This window comes from Aptenodytes forsteri, unplaced genomic scaffold (genome assembly GCF_000699145.1).
Source record: "Aptenodytes forsteri isolate BGI_AS27 unplaced genomic scaffold, ASM69914v1 Scaffold103, whole genome shotgun sequence".
Lineage (NCBI taxonomy): Eukaryota > Metazoa > Chordata > Aves > Sphenisciformes > Spheniscidae > Aptenodytes > Aptenodytes forsteri.
Genome location: NW_008796051.1, coordinates 454,641 through 470,608, shown reverse-complemented (window position 1 = coordinate 470,608; position 15,968 = coordinate 454,641). Strand labels below are relative to the sequence as shown.

At 42.0% G+C, this 15,968-nt stretch overlaps 1 protein-coding gene across 1 annotated transcript in view; it reads right to left on the bottom strand.

The window, feature by feature from the left end:
• The window catches only part of KIAA0368 (KIAA0368 ortholog), a 62,878-nt gene extending 47,245 nt beyond the window's left edge, over positions 1-15,633 (bottom strand). Inside the window, exons 1-8 of the mRNA XM_009286257.1 lie at positions 15,601-15,633; positions 14,024-14,072; positions 12,345-12,475; positions 6,677-6,793; positions 4,981-5,099; positions 3,534-3,686; positions 1,165-1,333; positions 499-638 (exon numbers count right to left, since the gene is read on the bottom strand). Of these exons, the coding sequence (XP_009284532.1) occupies positions 499-638; positions 1,165-1,333; positions 3,534-3,686; positions 4,981-5,099; positions 6,677-6,793; positions 12,345-12,475; positions 14,024-14,072; positions 15,601-15,633 (911 nt within the window). The remainder of the gene's footprint in view (positions 1-498; positions 639-1,164; positions 1,334-3,533; positions 3,687-4,980; positions 5,100-6,676; positions 6,794-12,344; positions 12,476-14,023; positions 14,073-15,600) is intronic.
• Between the last annotated feature and the right edge of the window lie 335 nt (positions 15,634-15,968).

Here is a 15,968-nt window from a genome sequence, read left to right as displayed (position 1 = left end):
GATGACAAAAGGTGGGCTGCAGACGAGCAAAAGCTTTAATAATGCAGAAAACAGTGGCTGCCAAACTTCCTAGACTATGGTCCACTTCACAATTACAGTCTCTTTACTCCCTTAATAAATTGAATGAAAGTATACTTTCCTGGGAAAGACAATATAGATAAGCTGACCAGCTGTGAATCAGTTACTAAGGCCTTATTGACCATTGATGATCCACAGAGGCAGTTTGGAAACGAAAGAGTAAGAAAATTGCTCAAAAGCAATACCAAAGATGATTGAAAACAGACAGCTAAAGCTGTCAGCTCCGGAGCCAAATGATGTTCCCAGCTGCAAGACTGTCACACCATTCCCAGCCCCGACTGAATACATGGCAGCTTCACAGGTACGCAGGGGACTGCAGCCTTCCTCCTTTCAGATCACAGTCTCTGGAGCACTACATTAATTGCAGCTAGCTTTGTTAGGAACACTAGCACCATCTTTTCCAAACATCCAAACTTGTACCTTTGTTTGCTCTTTAGTTCAAGGTCTGCTGCAGTGGCAACACTGTGTCTTGTGTCACTGGAGGCTACAACCAGGTGTATAACAGCTTCAAGTTCTGGCACTTGCTCAGCTTCAATGAACTTCACTATCCCCAGCTTACACTGTTCAACAGTGGGGAAAGAAAAGGCAGTGTTACTGACAAGAAAGCGTATGTTGCAATAACCATAGCAGTTCAGCTGTCTGAAATGATAGCTTCTGCTTCCTAAGGAGAAGTTCACATGCTCTCCATCTCTTCAGCAGCGCCCTCCTCTTGCCTCCTGTCAAAGCAGTCACCTGTGGCAAAGTATCAGCATTACAATGAGGGACACTGCTACTTCTCTGCTAAAAAGGGACACTTCATCAATGTAAGAGAGTTTTGCAACCTTACTATCTTTAGGAGGAAAACACAAGAGTAGGCTGCAGTCGTGGTTCCTTCCTAACAAGCTCTGAGAACTGCTGGCACCTCCCACCCCATCTCACCATTGCAAAGTTCCTTATGCGAAGTCCCTCAATAAATTCCCTCAGGGCAACTAAAGACCCTGTCAGAATTAGTTATGTATTTTCCCTCTGGCCTTCTGTTCCTCTGTCTGTAGCCATCCTTGTTACCACCCCTAGCTCACTGAGGACTAGACCTGCAGTTGCAAGTACCTGTTCTAGCAGCTCTGGTGTCCATGGGCTATCTCCAATTACCCTTTTGGCTGCATAAAAGCTCATCCCTGGAGGCGGCTGAGGGATTCCAGGACCTCCCACGCTACTCGATGAAGAGCCCTGGGCTGACGGCATGTTTGGTCGACTCTGAAATTCATTCAATACAAACCTAAGCAGGTGGGAAAGGAGTTTCATTAGAGGCTTTACCAATCCACATTGCCAGCTGAATTAGATGCTGGAATGGAGGAATAAACATAACCTGTCCTATTTCACATATTCTTCTTTAATTAATCCCATGACTCGGACATAAGACAGAATTTTACTTGGTTGAGACTCGGCTACTGGTTATCCCAGCATATTCTGCAAGAGCCGTAACGATCTCATTATAACTGAAAACAAACCTCAGTTAGGAAAGGGAGGGGTCCACTGGCATTTCTGAAAAGAGTTATCTCAGGTTACGAACCAGAAAGAATGATCTCTTTTGTATTAGAAGCGAATACTCAGACAGCACTACATTTGAGAAACTTGTACTAAAAGCTTTAACAACTTTTGTACGATTTCTGTGAAAAACGCAAACCTAACAAGGGAAATAATGAAGCATATGCAACATGATGAAGTGGCAAGAAACAATCCTTGATATAAAAAATAATTAAATAAGATAGTGTCTTGGAAAATGGCAGTTTTAGTACCGGGCAGGGAAGGAAAGCAAAAACCATACAGGTTAAGTTTACAGATCTTAGTCTTTTGGGAGACTGGCTAGTCTAGCTGCCCCATGCACATCTCCATACTCTCACAAAAGCCACTCCACCTCTCCCTGTATCCTTGGAAGCTGGTGAACACATGAAGGCATCAAAATTGTAGTGCAGAGACCGACAAGAATTATTTTGCTCCACTCAGCCATAATCTGTTCCGCATTCAGCACACAGGCAACAAAAGGAAGTAAACAGTCTCAACAATAAGGATAAACATTCATCCCAAGTCTTATTAGTTAAAACTTTAAACACTTGAACTTGATTATGAGCTCTAAGCCCAATAGTTAGGCTTTCTGGTTGTTTTACTGCATACAGACCGGCAAGGCTAATTCACAACTGGGCAATGACAGAGCAAGTTCTACCAGGCATAACTTAGCTGTAAACAGCTGCAAACGGTCTCACCACTGGGAGCAAGACTTTAAGAGACACACATCCAGAGCCGCAGGCTATCTGAAGACACTCTCTGAGCACCTTCTGGAAAGAAAATGAAACCTTCACCCCTACCCCCATGGTCTCTCTCGAGTATTTAAAAATTGTCATGCTTGGCCAGAGTACAAAAGCATGGAAGGAAGTGAAGTCTCATGGCAAAGCCTGACTTCTTCTGCTGAAGCTACAGCCACAGCTGTAGCGTGGGGGTGAAGCTAAGAGCATAAACCTGGGCAAACTGAAGAGTGTGAGCTGTGAACAGAGGAGCAGGCTAGGCATTTTAAACTATAAGCTGCATGACTCTACACACTCAAATGGTAAGGCAGTGGCCCCCAAAACATCTGATGGGAGCATGGCCTCCAGCAAAGCTACATGGAGAAACATCACATGCTCACTATTTTAAAAGTCATTCCTTCAGGTTAATCCACTTGGGTGAGCAAGAGTTAGGTGCTCAGAATAATCTTACGGGAATCAATGAACCATCAGAAAACAGAAATGTTTTCTACTGTTAAAATTATTTCTATTTTTTTTCAAAGCAAAAGCTCCCCTAGCAATACAAAGACACTAAAAAAGTTAGTGGAAAATAGATTTTGAGAAAGTATTGATTTTAAACACTAGAAGATTTCTAACAAGCAGTGATCAGTAAATTCAAGTTGCTCTGTAAATCATTCTTGCTCTCAGAAACAGTGCTCACACCAAGACATGCCATTACAGTTAAAACATTTTTCATCAGAAGACAGATGAAAGACAAATCTTGTTATTAAAGGTTCAGTTCTGGAAAGCGTGAGTTTTCAGAGATTATGCTTGCTTATGACCTTGGAGGAATAAGCCTTGAAACTCAACTGCAGGAAGATGAGCACCCATTTTGATCTGGCTTCTATTTTAAAGGTTTTGTTATTTAACATATAGCTCACGTCTCATAGCTTCACTTTGATCCCAAAAGAGGTCAAGGACAGAACAGCATAACACCTAATTAAGTAGACAAAAGACGTTTTGTTAAATAAGGAAGATGGTGATCCCATTCTTAAAATTAGGACCCTGCTTTGTATCTTACTGAAACATGTAACTGGTTTCATTCGAGCTAGGAAATAACAGCATATTTTAAATGAGTTTCCAAGGGTGCAGTTTGTAATGTTCCACACATAAAGAACACATCAGTACTAGAGAAGACTGGTATTAACTCTTACTTACCCATAAGGCATAAGAAGAACATCCAACATAAAGTCCAAAAGCAGCTGTACAGTCTTTGGTTTTTCAGCAAGATTAAATGGAGAAGCTGCTGCTTTCAGTGGTTCAGCAGGGTATTTCATGTGAAAAAGGGTTGGTATTAGAAGATGCATTAGGCTGAAAAACAATTATATTTACTGCAACCATTTTAAGAAAACCACACCTGTTTATTCTTAACATTCAAGAGAGAAACCTTTAACAACAAACCTGGTCCTTAACAGCAAAAAAAATTTTAACAGAAGTTAAACTGATTCACAATCCAGGGGCCTCTATTTGCCACCTGATGTACTTAAAAATGGAAGGCAGATAAGAGTTATGTGTTCAATGACCTGGTTGAAAGAAGTGTTGAAGTGGGAAGCATTTCACTTCTTTGTCAATAGCACTTGTTAAAATTTTATGAAGCCTCATGGCACAAAGATAAATTAGGATTTGCACCTAAAATAGAACGTATATGTCTGCGTTCATGCACACACACACATCTGGAGAGATAAAGTCACTGCCTTTGTCCAGACTTTTAATGTTTTGTAATTGTGCCACAAAATACTGTCTAGGACTGTCTCATCCATCTGAGTCTGCCTAGAGCAGAAGTTGATCAACACTGTTCAGCTTCACCAAAGAGTGCACACAGACAAATACATTGATTATATACCAGCATAGCCAGATTTCCCAAAGCTCTCATCACTCATGTACTTGCTTTTCGGACAGGGCAAAACCATGGCCCCAGAGAAAACAATCAAGTATTTTCACACTGATCTCATGAACAGAAGCAAGATTTTACTGCAAGACCTTTCAGTAAGGTCATTTTAAAAATACCTTTACACTGTCACAGTGATGTAGAGTGAATGAAGATATGGTTTTAATGCCATTTTCCAGTGCCAGCATGGTGGAAACCCATCTCAACGTAAATAAGAAGCAGGTCCATAATTAACAGTTTTCTACAAGTTCTTAGCACACAGCAGTTTCCAACTTCCATCTTTTTTTATTTATTACAACTTAGTGTTTCAAGTGAGTAGGAGTTTTGGTTCTCTCACAATTTAGAGTGGCCAATCTGAGACATTTACTGCTGTTCCTGTTGCTGGACAGAGGATATTTACTGAAGGTCTGGCCTTAAGCTGGAAACCAGAATCTGAAGAAGATGGATGGAGAATATGGACAGGCATATCCACCGTAACACAGGCCTCTTATCATACAGGGAGTCTGCTGCTGCAGACCCTATATATTATTACAACATTAGACTATATGCATTCTTTGTATCACCCAATCTACTGAATTGCTGACCCAAATTGTACAAGCCAAGAACATACTAAGCAATGAAGATATCACCAAGGAAAAAAAATCTTTTAACAACAGATGCAAATTATTTTACTAAAACGATACCAACAGAATTCACTCCAAGAATAAGCAGTTATACCTGTCTTGCTGTGGTTGAGGTTTCCCTTCCATTGCAGTGAGAAGCGTTGGAGCCAATTCACATTGTTTTTCCACAGGCAGACGGGGGTATCCCATCTTAACATAAATTATGGTAAAATTCTAAAGGAGTAGAAAAAGCACACAGTGTTGCAACAGTGCAAAAGAAGTATCTGTTATTTAAACTCTTCTTGTATGTTGCGTTATGTAATTGAGTGTTGGAAACAACATATATTTTGGAAGACCAATTTCTTAATTCTAAGGCTCATTGGACTGACAGCTATTAAAGGGCAGGCTCAGCCAGACGTACTCAGAAAGGGTTTTCTGAGTAGGTCTTGCTGAGCCTCCACTTTAAAAGGAGGAAGACAACAATGCAAAAAACCCTCTCTAGCTTCTCTTATTCGCTGACAGTTTCACCAAAAGCAGCTTTACCTGAGCAACAGCTTCAAGGAAAGCAAGTGTAATGTTCTCACTTACCTATTTCTGAAATAAAATAGAAAGCAATATTGAATAAATACAAAATCAGCAGCGTAGGCAAGGTTTCTCTTTAAAATGTGTTTCTAAATCATCATAATTAAAAGCTGCAAATGCAATCCAGAGTCCACTGAATACTGGACTATCTAACCGCTATCATGTTGATCCAAATCCAGCCAAGAACTGTAGAGATAAGAGTTATGTGTTCAATGACCTGGTTGAAAGAAGTGTTGAAGTGGGAAGCATTTCACTTCTTTGTCAATAGCATTTGTTAAAATTTTATGAAGCCTCATGGCACAAAACAACATGCATCACTCAGCTATATGAATGAAAACAGATTTTTGACATGGCCAGCCAGAAGCACAATTTATGTCAAGTTTGTCTTCATACAAGATGGTTCTTTTACTGCTCTATGGAACACATGCACTCCAGAAGCCCTTGGCCATTTCGAAAAGGTGAACTCCGGATAATCCCACTTACTTAAAGACAATCTGAGATTACTTCTATGTTACTGCTGTTTAAAGTCTAAATATTTCTCCATCAGCTTCTAAGATGCTTTGTTTTCCATTTATGCTACATATGACTGAATAGTCAAATGAGAAGGACAGAAAGTTTCACTCTGATTTCACCACTTTTTTTCATGATGGTGACTTGCAATAGATCTACCACAGTTGAAATGAAAACCGTCCCATAGTTTCACAAAAACATTTTTAAACTGTTTTTCCCTTTTAAACTACATTGAATGAAACCACCTAGTAAAGTTTCCCCATCTACAAAATAAGTTTTTTTTCATCTTTTCTTCTTCAGCTAAGAAACCTAAACCTTTTGTGACCCTAAAGCCACAAAAAAATACAGGTTCTCATGTGTTCACAGAAATATACATTTTTTAAGCAAGACTCTGATCCTGCATGTATCGGGTTAAGGATTAGTAGCTGCTTGCAAAATGGAGCTTCTAACAATGAACAGACCCTCTACAATACAAACAATGACAATTCATGCATTCATGAAATATCAAGAGTAATTATCTTAGCGTAGCTGCTTTATGAAACTAAGTTTCACCCACATCAGACTATAAAGTTTAGTTTAAAAAAATCTCTTAAAACATCAACCTCATGACAATAACCTACTTGCTAGGAAAACTGACAGAGCTAAATACAGGAGCTTTAAAGAATATTCTGCTTGTTACAAGTAAATCAGCAACTATTCTTGGAAGAACAGACACTTACAGTGACAAACGACACTGCAGAAGGATCTTGATACTGAACTAGCAATGTCTCAACTGGAAGCTGAATTTTTGGACGACTTTTGATGCGCTTATTCAGATGAACCAGCAGCTCCATGACCTGACAGGAAGAAAACAAAAACTTAAAAAAACCACCATTAATTTTACTACTTCGAACTCCACACATCACTCTCAGTCCACTAAGCAGGCCTATTATAAACAGATCAGGCCTGAGCTTCCTGATTATTTAATAATTTATTGTATTATCTTGAAACCACTCTGACATGTCTCAAGTCACTGTTAAGACAAACACATAAAAAGTCCCAAACCATGCCACAACCAATAACCTCCATCAACAGAAATGTCAGGAAGAAATTATTATTGAGGATGACCAGTTCTTTCTACACAGTTGGTTACTATCCCTCAAAACTGAGCCTGGCTTGGAAATCTGCTATGCTGCTCTATCTTGTGGCTGTAGAGTAACTCCAATTCACGACACAGAACAAAAAAAGAAAGAAAAAACCCCCACCCATAATAAAGTTATCAAATAAGCATACGAAAACTATGTTTGGAGTGGAGCAAGACAGGACTGAAATCTTTCAGGCTAGAGGAGAAGCCAACAGGAGCCCTGTGAATGTCAGGCAGGAGCAATGTGCAGCCCTGCCCTGGGCAGGCAGAGCCCCGGCAGCGATGCCAATAGAGCCAGGCAGCAGCTCTGGGGGGATCGCCCTGGGCTCTGGTGGACAGCGAGCTGAGCATAGGCCAGAGTGCGTTGAAACAAGAGAGGTGCAGAGTGGTACTTTCTCATGATGAGGACTCTCAAGTAGTGGAACAGGGGCCCAGAGAGTTTGTGCAGTCTCTATCCTCGGAGGTTTTTCAAGACCTATCTCGATAAAACCTTCAGCATCCTGGTTGTAATGGACGCTGTTTTAAGCAGGAGGTTGGTCTGGAGACCTTCTGAGGTCCCCTCCAAGCTGAATCATCCCCTGACTCTGCAATCCCATGAAGTAGTTTCTTAGCATAGCATCAGCAAAGTGTGATTTGTAAATCCGCTAAATAAGATACCATAACTGAATGGACGAACTTGAAAAACTAGAGAGAATCTCCACTCCGGAACAATGGTTTCTGAGAAATCAAACCGAACATCTGCATCTAGCTCACAAACGCTATCACATTCTCAGGCAAGGTGGTGCAAAAATGTGACATTAAATGGAGTCAGCTCAGCTCCAATAAAACCAGACAGAGCTAGTCCTAGATGCATGTTGACTTCAAGCAATTCAAGTCAAAAAGCCAGGGTGGGCACACTGTCCTGTGCTTTTGATGGCTCATTACCTTGGTCATAGTACGGTGACAAAGCAACTAAATTGCTGTCACTGAAGTTGGTCATGGGAACTGCAGAACCATATGCTTGCTGAGCTGCATATGAGCTAAGACATCATCCTTGCATCCATTTCATGACTAGGTATCAAACAAAATAATGTACAGATATAATCCAGAGAAACTGCATAGCTGACCACAAGCATGTGATTGAGGCCAGAGATAAGCTGACAAACTAAGTAATGCTGGCAACTATCAAATTTTGCTGTTGCAAAATTATTGTAACAGCAGTCACAAATTCCTATTATTTTAGAGAGGAAAATATCTGCACACACTTTTTTGTGAAGGAAGAAAAGCATACACGTATGACAACAACAGACTTTGAGGAACCTGTTCAAATTAGCCATAGTGCCTGGTGTAAAAAGACATGACTGGATTTGGGTATGTGTGAGGGTTTAGCTAACGTCCTGCTTCTCTAATCATTAATATCAAATCAGTGCACTAAGGATCTCATCCAGCAGTACTCATCTGACCTGAATCAGGCAAATGTCTGCGCTTCCGAGTACAGTACGACTGCCTCTTGTATTTTTGCTGGCTTCACATGGGCTACATAAAGTGACACAGTATCCAGTCTGGCACAAATGCTGCCCAGTGCATCAATACTTCTTGGAGCACATCTGAAGCAGCAGAGTGAATTTACCCTGGATTAGTTCTTTGTGTGACACTGCTAGGGTAACTGATTTGGTAGAAGACATCCCAGAGTTGAATTTAACTCATCTGTCAAACTGTGGCCTGAAGAGGCCTTTTCAGAGTAAATGGATTAAGAAGGTATAGGCATTGCAAGCTTATCCACATATCTAGACTACATCCTAGATCTGAAAATGCATGAGGACAATGAGTTCAAATTACTGAATGAGGCAGTAATATCGACCTAACAGTCATAAAATTACAGGCAGGGATAAGACCAACAAAGCAGTATGTTAAGGCAGCAGGAAGAAAAATGGAATTTTAATTTCCCCTTTCCATTCTAGGAGTACAAGCTTGAGAAGAAAGTTACGTCTGGGGAGTCAGAGTAAAATTAGAGTGTAGTCAATCCATCTGGTGTACTGAACGAACTACACTGTGCTTCTGAAGTTGGGTGAAAGGAAGTCCTTGGACAACTGTATTGATCTACGCTTTGGCAGCATACTGGCCACACCCAGATGTTCTTTTTTACTCTTATACCTATACTATCAAAAGCTACACTGTCAATTCAATTAAAATGGTGTAAGTTTTCAAACCACAATTAACTATGTGGGCACACTGTTTTTTGCTGTTGTTGTTTTGGGGTTTTTTTTAACCACTACAATAATTGCAGGAGAGAGACATGACACAGGATGGCAGAGTTCTGTCACTGCCTACAGTCAGTCACCGGGTGAATAAAGAGTTTGTCCTTCTCTTTCCATTCTATTTCACCTCCTTTATTAGCCTTTATTAGATTAGTTTTCCAGTCGCCTGTGTTCATATGCTTTTGTTTTACTTACATTGCCTTAACATGATTTTGAGGCTGGAGTTGAACAATAGGTGCATTCTTTGCTGTCCACCAGCCAAAATTAACACTGGGAAGCTAGGTATTTGTGTTTAAAAGTCATTAGCATTTGAAAATGCATCAGACTTCTTACGACATTTTCCCACCACATTAACGGCAAAGTGACAGCAAGCAGAAGATTGAAAAGCTGAGTTCTGATGTAAGTAACAGAAAAAGGCAGTGTGCACGTTGAACAGATTTACTTGCAGGTTATACACCCCACAGTAAATCTTCATTGATGTTCATTAGAATAAAAAACTGACAGTCTTCCCCTCCCCTCTGTCTCACTGATAAATTATTTTGCTATGTAAAAAATACCAAACAAACAAACAAATCAACCAACACATACAGAGCCTTCTTGTTACGTTTTGAATTTATTATGAAAACAGAATACTGAGAGAGTCAACTTCCCTTCACTGATATGGCAAGAGCAGAATTCAGGGTAATTTCCTTGATTGCAATGAATTTGACAAATACCAAGAAGTACAGGGAATTGCTGTAATTGCTTATATTGCCATCATCTTGTCTAGATAAAAATCTATAGTTTAAACACATAGAAGGAAGAAGAAGAAATGAGTTTTATTTCATTATTCATTCTAACACAAAAGCTACAATATACCGTAAGAATGCTGTGCAACTTTGAGGGGTCTTTTAACATTTAGTTTTCAAAGGAGTAGTCCTCCCCCTTTCCTGAATCTCACAACACTCCAAGAAAACAGATAACAATTCCAGTTTATGGAAAAAATATCATATAAAAATACCCTAAGAAATTTCACTGACTAGTTGGATGCTTTTCTTCACAGCTTCAAGTGCACATGATAAGCAGGGATTCAGAAGAACCCTCCACGTGAGTTGGAGTATCTGTCCTTCAGCACAGTGGAGTGGCTTCACATCTATGGATCCACTTCCAGGACCATGTTTTGTGCAGAACTTTTAGAAAAATCTGTGTTCTGGTTACTTGCAAGTTCTGAAATCTACTCATAAACCAGGTGAAGGTACGATCATTTCCCTACTTCTACAAGACAAAGAGGGGATTATAAAAAGCTTCTTTTCCACCACCACTCTCCAACAGTCCGTCTGCACTCTGCTCAGAAAGGTTCTGGTCCACCTCTATCACCAGACAGTTCTTTCTGATGAACTGCTGCAGGGACAAGAATTCATCCTTTGCTTTCTGATCCAGCTGCTCAAATCTCTCATATTCAGCTGCTGCTGCCCCATTTGCCTCTTCTTGGTCACATCCTCCTGGCAGAACAGGAAACACAAGCAGGTGTTCCTCTGCCTGAATCCAGACCAGGTCAGGCCTCTTCTGCCGTTAACACTAGGTTTAGCGATGCCCTCACACAATCCTACAACTGCTGTTGCACAAGACTTGTGCAAGAACACAGGCCTGGGGAAAAAAAACCTGCTAGTAAACAGGGTTCAGTTCCCTGCTACAGAAGGCAGCTACACCACTGAATTCCTTCATGTTCATATTAAATTCCATCTTCAACACTGTTTGGGGTCCTTGCCTGGCCACAGGAATAGGGGGAACGACCAGTACATGGTGTCAGGGAACTAGGGCCAGGCCCAGTAGCCCAGCAGAGGGGAGGCTGCTGCAGCTCCACACCCTGAGGTCCAACCAGGAGAGGCACAAATTCACCACTGGGCTTCACCACTAAAGACCCACACTTGCTCCTCCCCAAATCACCTAGGTCCATCCCTTTCCCTGCCTTTGGTTCCTCCACTAAACATGCCATTAGAAGGTTTGTGCAATCCCAAAATGCTCTTCCCCTGCATCTCACTGTGTCCACTACCCCTAGGTGGCACCCTCTCAGTCCCAAAGGTGTTCTGGCATTGACTCACCTTGATGGGTTTCATGTCCGGGCAGTGGGGCTAAGGCTCTCCTCAGACAGGCCTGGGAGGGACCTAGACAGGGTGCCCGTCCCCCTGAGTCCTTAAATGCCTGCCTGCCATGGTGCCTCTGTGTTCCCCTGAGCTTGTGGAGATGGGCCTTTGATGGGCTGATGGCTCCTACGATGGGCCTGGGAGTAGCCGGGGCAGGGCATTACACAGGTTTCTGCACTTGCTGTTGTGTCTCTGTGCTCCTTGCGGGTGAGCAGATAAGCTTTATAACCTGATACAGGGAACTGAATTCCCCAGGTATATATTAAATTCCATCTCCAAAACTGTTTGGTGCTTGCTCCTATGCCTGTAACCAGGCAAGGACCAAACAGTTTTGGAGATGGAATTCAGTATCTACCTGAATGAATTCTGTGATAAAGCTCCCTTCTGTACCAGGGAACTGAATTCCTTCAGGTAGGTATCAAATTCCATCTTCAAAATTGTTTGGTCCTTGCTCCTATTCCTATTATCAGACAAGTGAATGACATCAATGAATATGTCTTCATGGTCTTTCACAAATAGAAACAAGCTCCCTCCACATGTGCCGTAAGTCAGGTGGATGGACAACAGCCCTAACCTGGAAGCGACGGCAACTGCCTCTATGGCAGTAAGTCTTGGTCTCAGGCTAACTCATAGCTAGCTGGCCTCAAGTGGAAACAAATGCAGCCTCCACACACCTGCAAAAGCCATGCATCTGCAAAAGACCCTGCTGATACAAGCAATGACTGATCTCTTTAAGCCCTAACAGTTGTAATAAACCCATTCTCTATCAGGCTAACGACAACTTTTCCTCAAAGAGTAAATTTCTCCACAGAGAACATCCAAGTGTCGTAAATCATGATATGTCAGGGGCATTTCATTCTCCCTGATCAGGAAAACATACCATTATGGTAAATTGCACCCTTACCTTTTTACGAACTCCCTCCTGTGTGCTGGACAGCTTGAGGAGAACAGGGGGTAGGAATTTCGAAATAATGTTCTGTAACTGCTCGTCTGTTTCTGCATGGCCAAGACGCAAGAACACACGTTCAAGTTGATCTGCAGTTTAAATTTAAAAAAAAGGAAAAGAGAAACTGGTTGAAACTCAAAATTGCTGTAGCAAGAAAACAACTTTTTCTGAACATCCCATAATGGGCTTGTAAGAAATGCTGCACACAATTCTTGAAGCACTTCCATCTCAACAGCACTCAGCACAGATCTATCTTCTATTTCTAACACTAACTGAGCAAACTGTTGATGGCAGAAACCAGCCTCATAGATTCCAGAACTAGCCTCCACAATTACATAGAGACCACTCCTATCAAAGACAGAAGCAATTAAGATTTCCTTTGCTTCACGCTGTGTTTCAAATAGAGGCTAGAACGTCCCCAAAGGTGAAACAGAAGGTTAGGATCTCCAAGTCATTTCCTGCCCTTTCTGCTTTGACAGCAAAGGTGTGCAGCTGTGGGGCTGCTAACTTCTGAAAATATGCTTGCTGTGATCTGCATTCAGACCGTGATGTTCCGTATCTCCACTAGTTAATTAGAGGACAAAAAGATCTGGCCAGTTCTTGTTATTGTTCTTGTTAAACCTAGGGTTCCGGTCACGCACAGGGACCCCATTGTTGTAGACCTTGTGTCAACAGAACAAAACCACCATGCAGGTACAACAGAACCCAAGAGCAATTACAGTTAGTATCGCAGAAAGGAAAGAGTCTAGGCAAAGCACAAGTTATAAGCTTGGGGCAAGCCACACCATGGCTTGCATACAAATAAACAGGCTACACACCTGAAAGCACAAGAAACAAGCTACAAAGTGAAAAACAAGTCCTTTGAAAGCTTGAGACTGCTGTTCCAGGGTAAATTTGATACTCATGGCACTATTCATAGGACCTCTTGCCACAGGCTAACCTGTTCTGCCCACGACTTTTTGTAAGCCGCTTAGGTTTTCCAGGAAATCTTTACAAAGCTGTATAAATGTTGTCTGAACCAGTTACTGGTTTGTTACAATTTGTTGACTTTTTTTCCAAATGACAGCATTATCATCAATAGGAATAAGATCGCAAGCGTGAAATGCAGGACATATTGCTGCAACTTAAAACACAAAGCTCCTATTATCACTCTACGAAGCTGCTGGAGTGTTGTAAGAAATTCACCTTCCTCTACCCAGCAGGTGTCCTCCCCAAACCCAGGAAGGAACACAAAGAAAAATTTTTTTAACATCTGCAAAGAGGCAGAAGTTGCAACTCCTACAAGATCAAGAGAAGAGGGGGCAATAAACATCTGTTTTCTCAGTGAGCTAGCAGAAAATCATTTCAAGGAAACACATGAGACCAAAATCTTCTGTCAGCAGCTCAAGCACAAGGGCTGAGGACCATCTGTCTTGATACAAAGAATGGAAGAGTCCCTATTTTAAGCACCAGCATGCAGCTGCCCCAACAGCTAATCCAGAAGCAAAGCAAAGCCTCCCCAGCACAGCAGCATTCCCGACGACCAGATCGAGAAGAGTCCTTGTGCACGGGATCAGGAGCAACTCTTGGCCATACTGCAGCACTGCAGGCCAGATCCACGGGCAGCAAGGAGACCCAGAGCTTTTGAAGGAACTTACAGGTCTTAAGACATCCTACAAGGAGGAAACCATTCCCCCGAAGACTAATCTAAGGTGACCTGTTGGAAACTGAAATTAGAGGGAGACCAAGGAGAACCCTCCTTCACCGGAGGAGGATCACTGAGCTGGCTGTAAAGGATTACAGAGGCAAAAAACAAAAAAGCACTGGTACAGGGCAGACATAAAGACTGAGGTGAACGGATATGGTTGGAACTTACGTGAACAAAAAGGATGTTCAAATGCAAATACAGCTCTAGCCAGGAAACGTACCATGATGTAGCTGCAGAAGCCTTTACTGTCCTATTTTTTAAATCTGTGCTATCCCTGCACTGAGTCCTCACAGCATCATCCCTCCTCTGCTAGCTGCAGATTAAACATAAACATATCACTTTCAACATTTTATTTTCTGCTGAGCAAATATGACAGGCAGCTGAAAAGGCAGAGGACTATGAAATTTTACTGTCAGGGAAATTACAAGCCGAAACTCTGCAGCACCTACAATGCAAACTGACTTGCGAGTCAATCTCGTTTCAGACAGATTTCATGGAACAATCAGACTGCCAGCTAGTCAACGACTTCATGATATTTATCTCAGATTCCAGTTTTTTTTTTTTTAAATACTAACAATTTCTTCCTCTTCACCTTCCTCTTCATGTCATACTCCCCCCTCCCCCCGAACGATCTCTCCCTCCAGGACCTCCACAGTGTCTCATGACCCTGCCAGCACTAGGAGACTGCTTAGGCCATGCCAAGCAGCTGAAATAACTAAAACAATGAATGAAATCATCAAATCTTTCCCTTTGGACCTGGAGCTCCAGATCACTGCAGACCCACCATCCTGAAGCAAGCCAACTGAGGAACCTCCCCAACAACATGTTCCTTCACATGGCAACAGATCAGACTCAAGTGTAAGGAAACACAAGTGAGGTTATGTCTAAAGCCATTTCTTGTAGCCACTGGACTACACACACCTTCCAAAAGGCACAGAAACCACCCTGCACATGCCCACACGAAGTGCAGCAATGCACTGAATTGCAAGCATCTACCCCATTTCCAGATTCCTCCATTATTCTGTTGTTACAAGCAGCAACTAGAATTGTAACAGTAATAGAGATCAGGAGGAAAAAAAAAAGCTATCCCCTTGTTTACGCTGGCTGTGAGATATGTTTATTACTTTTCCCGTATCTCTGCTGCCTAGTCAGTTAAGCCTTGATACTGCCATCAAGTATCTCTCCCTTAACCATAACAGGACTCTTCAGCAAATTCAAGAAGACTAGTCACCAGGCTGCAGTTAAGAAACCAGGCAGGAGTTTGTCAGAGCACTCTCCTGTGCTGCCGATGCAGGCTGTATCTATAGCAGTGGGACAGGAGAACAAAGAGCTATAAGCCCTCCCAAGTATTGCACATCAACCATTGTCTCCCCAGTTTTAATTCTGCTAACAATTAAAGACCATCTCTCAAGCTGGGAGAGATTCATCATGGGAAAGCATAAACCCTGAGGATTTAAAGCACCACACACAATGGTCCAGGAGAGGAGCCAGGGACACAATATCTGGGACTCAGACACTGTGTCCTACCTCCATGTGTGTTGCAGACCCGCTGGCTGGCATGGGGCAAGCTCCTTTCTCTGCCTTATGTCTTCTCACAGCATACACCTAGCCTTCCTGTCCAGGCTGCACCAGCGAGCAGACCATTATGCAGCAGACATCAAACAAGACAAAGGGTTTGCTCCCAACCCATATCACATTCCCACATTGTGCACTTCACAAGTTTTTAAGAATGAAGCCAAAACCTTCTCCATCTAGTTTTACAGCCCCTACTGCTGACTGTAAAGCTGCACAGTTGTAATTTAGGGGGGGGGGGAGGCACTAGGTTATATGATAATAAAAATAAGTAAAGCAAGAGGTCTAACTTGCTTTGCTATGTACCATAGGAAAAAAAAAAA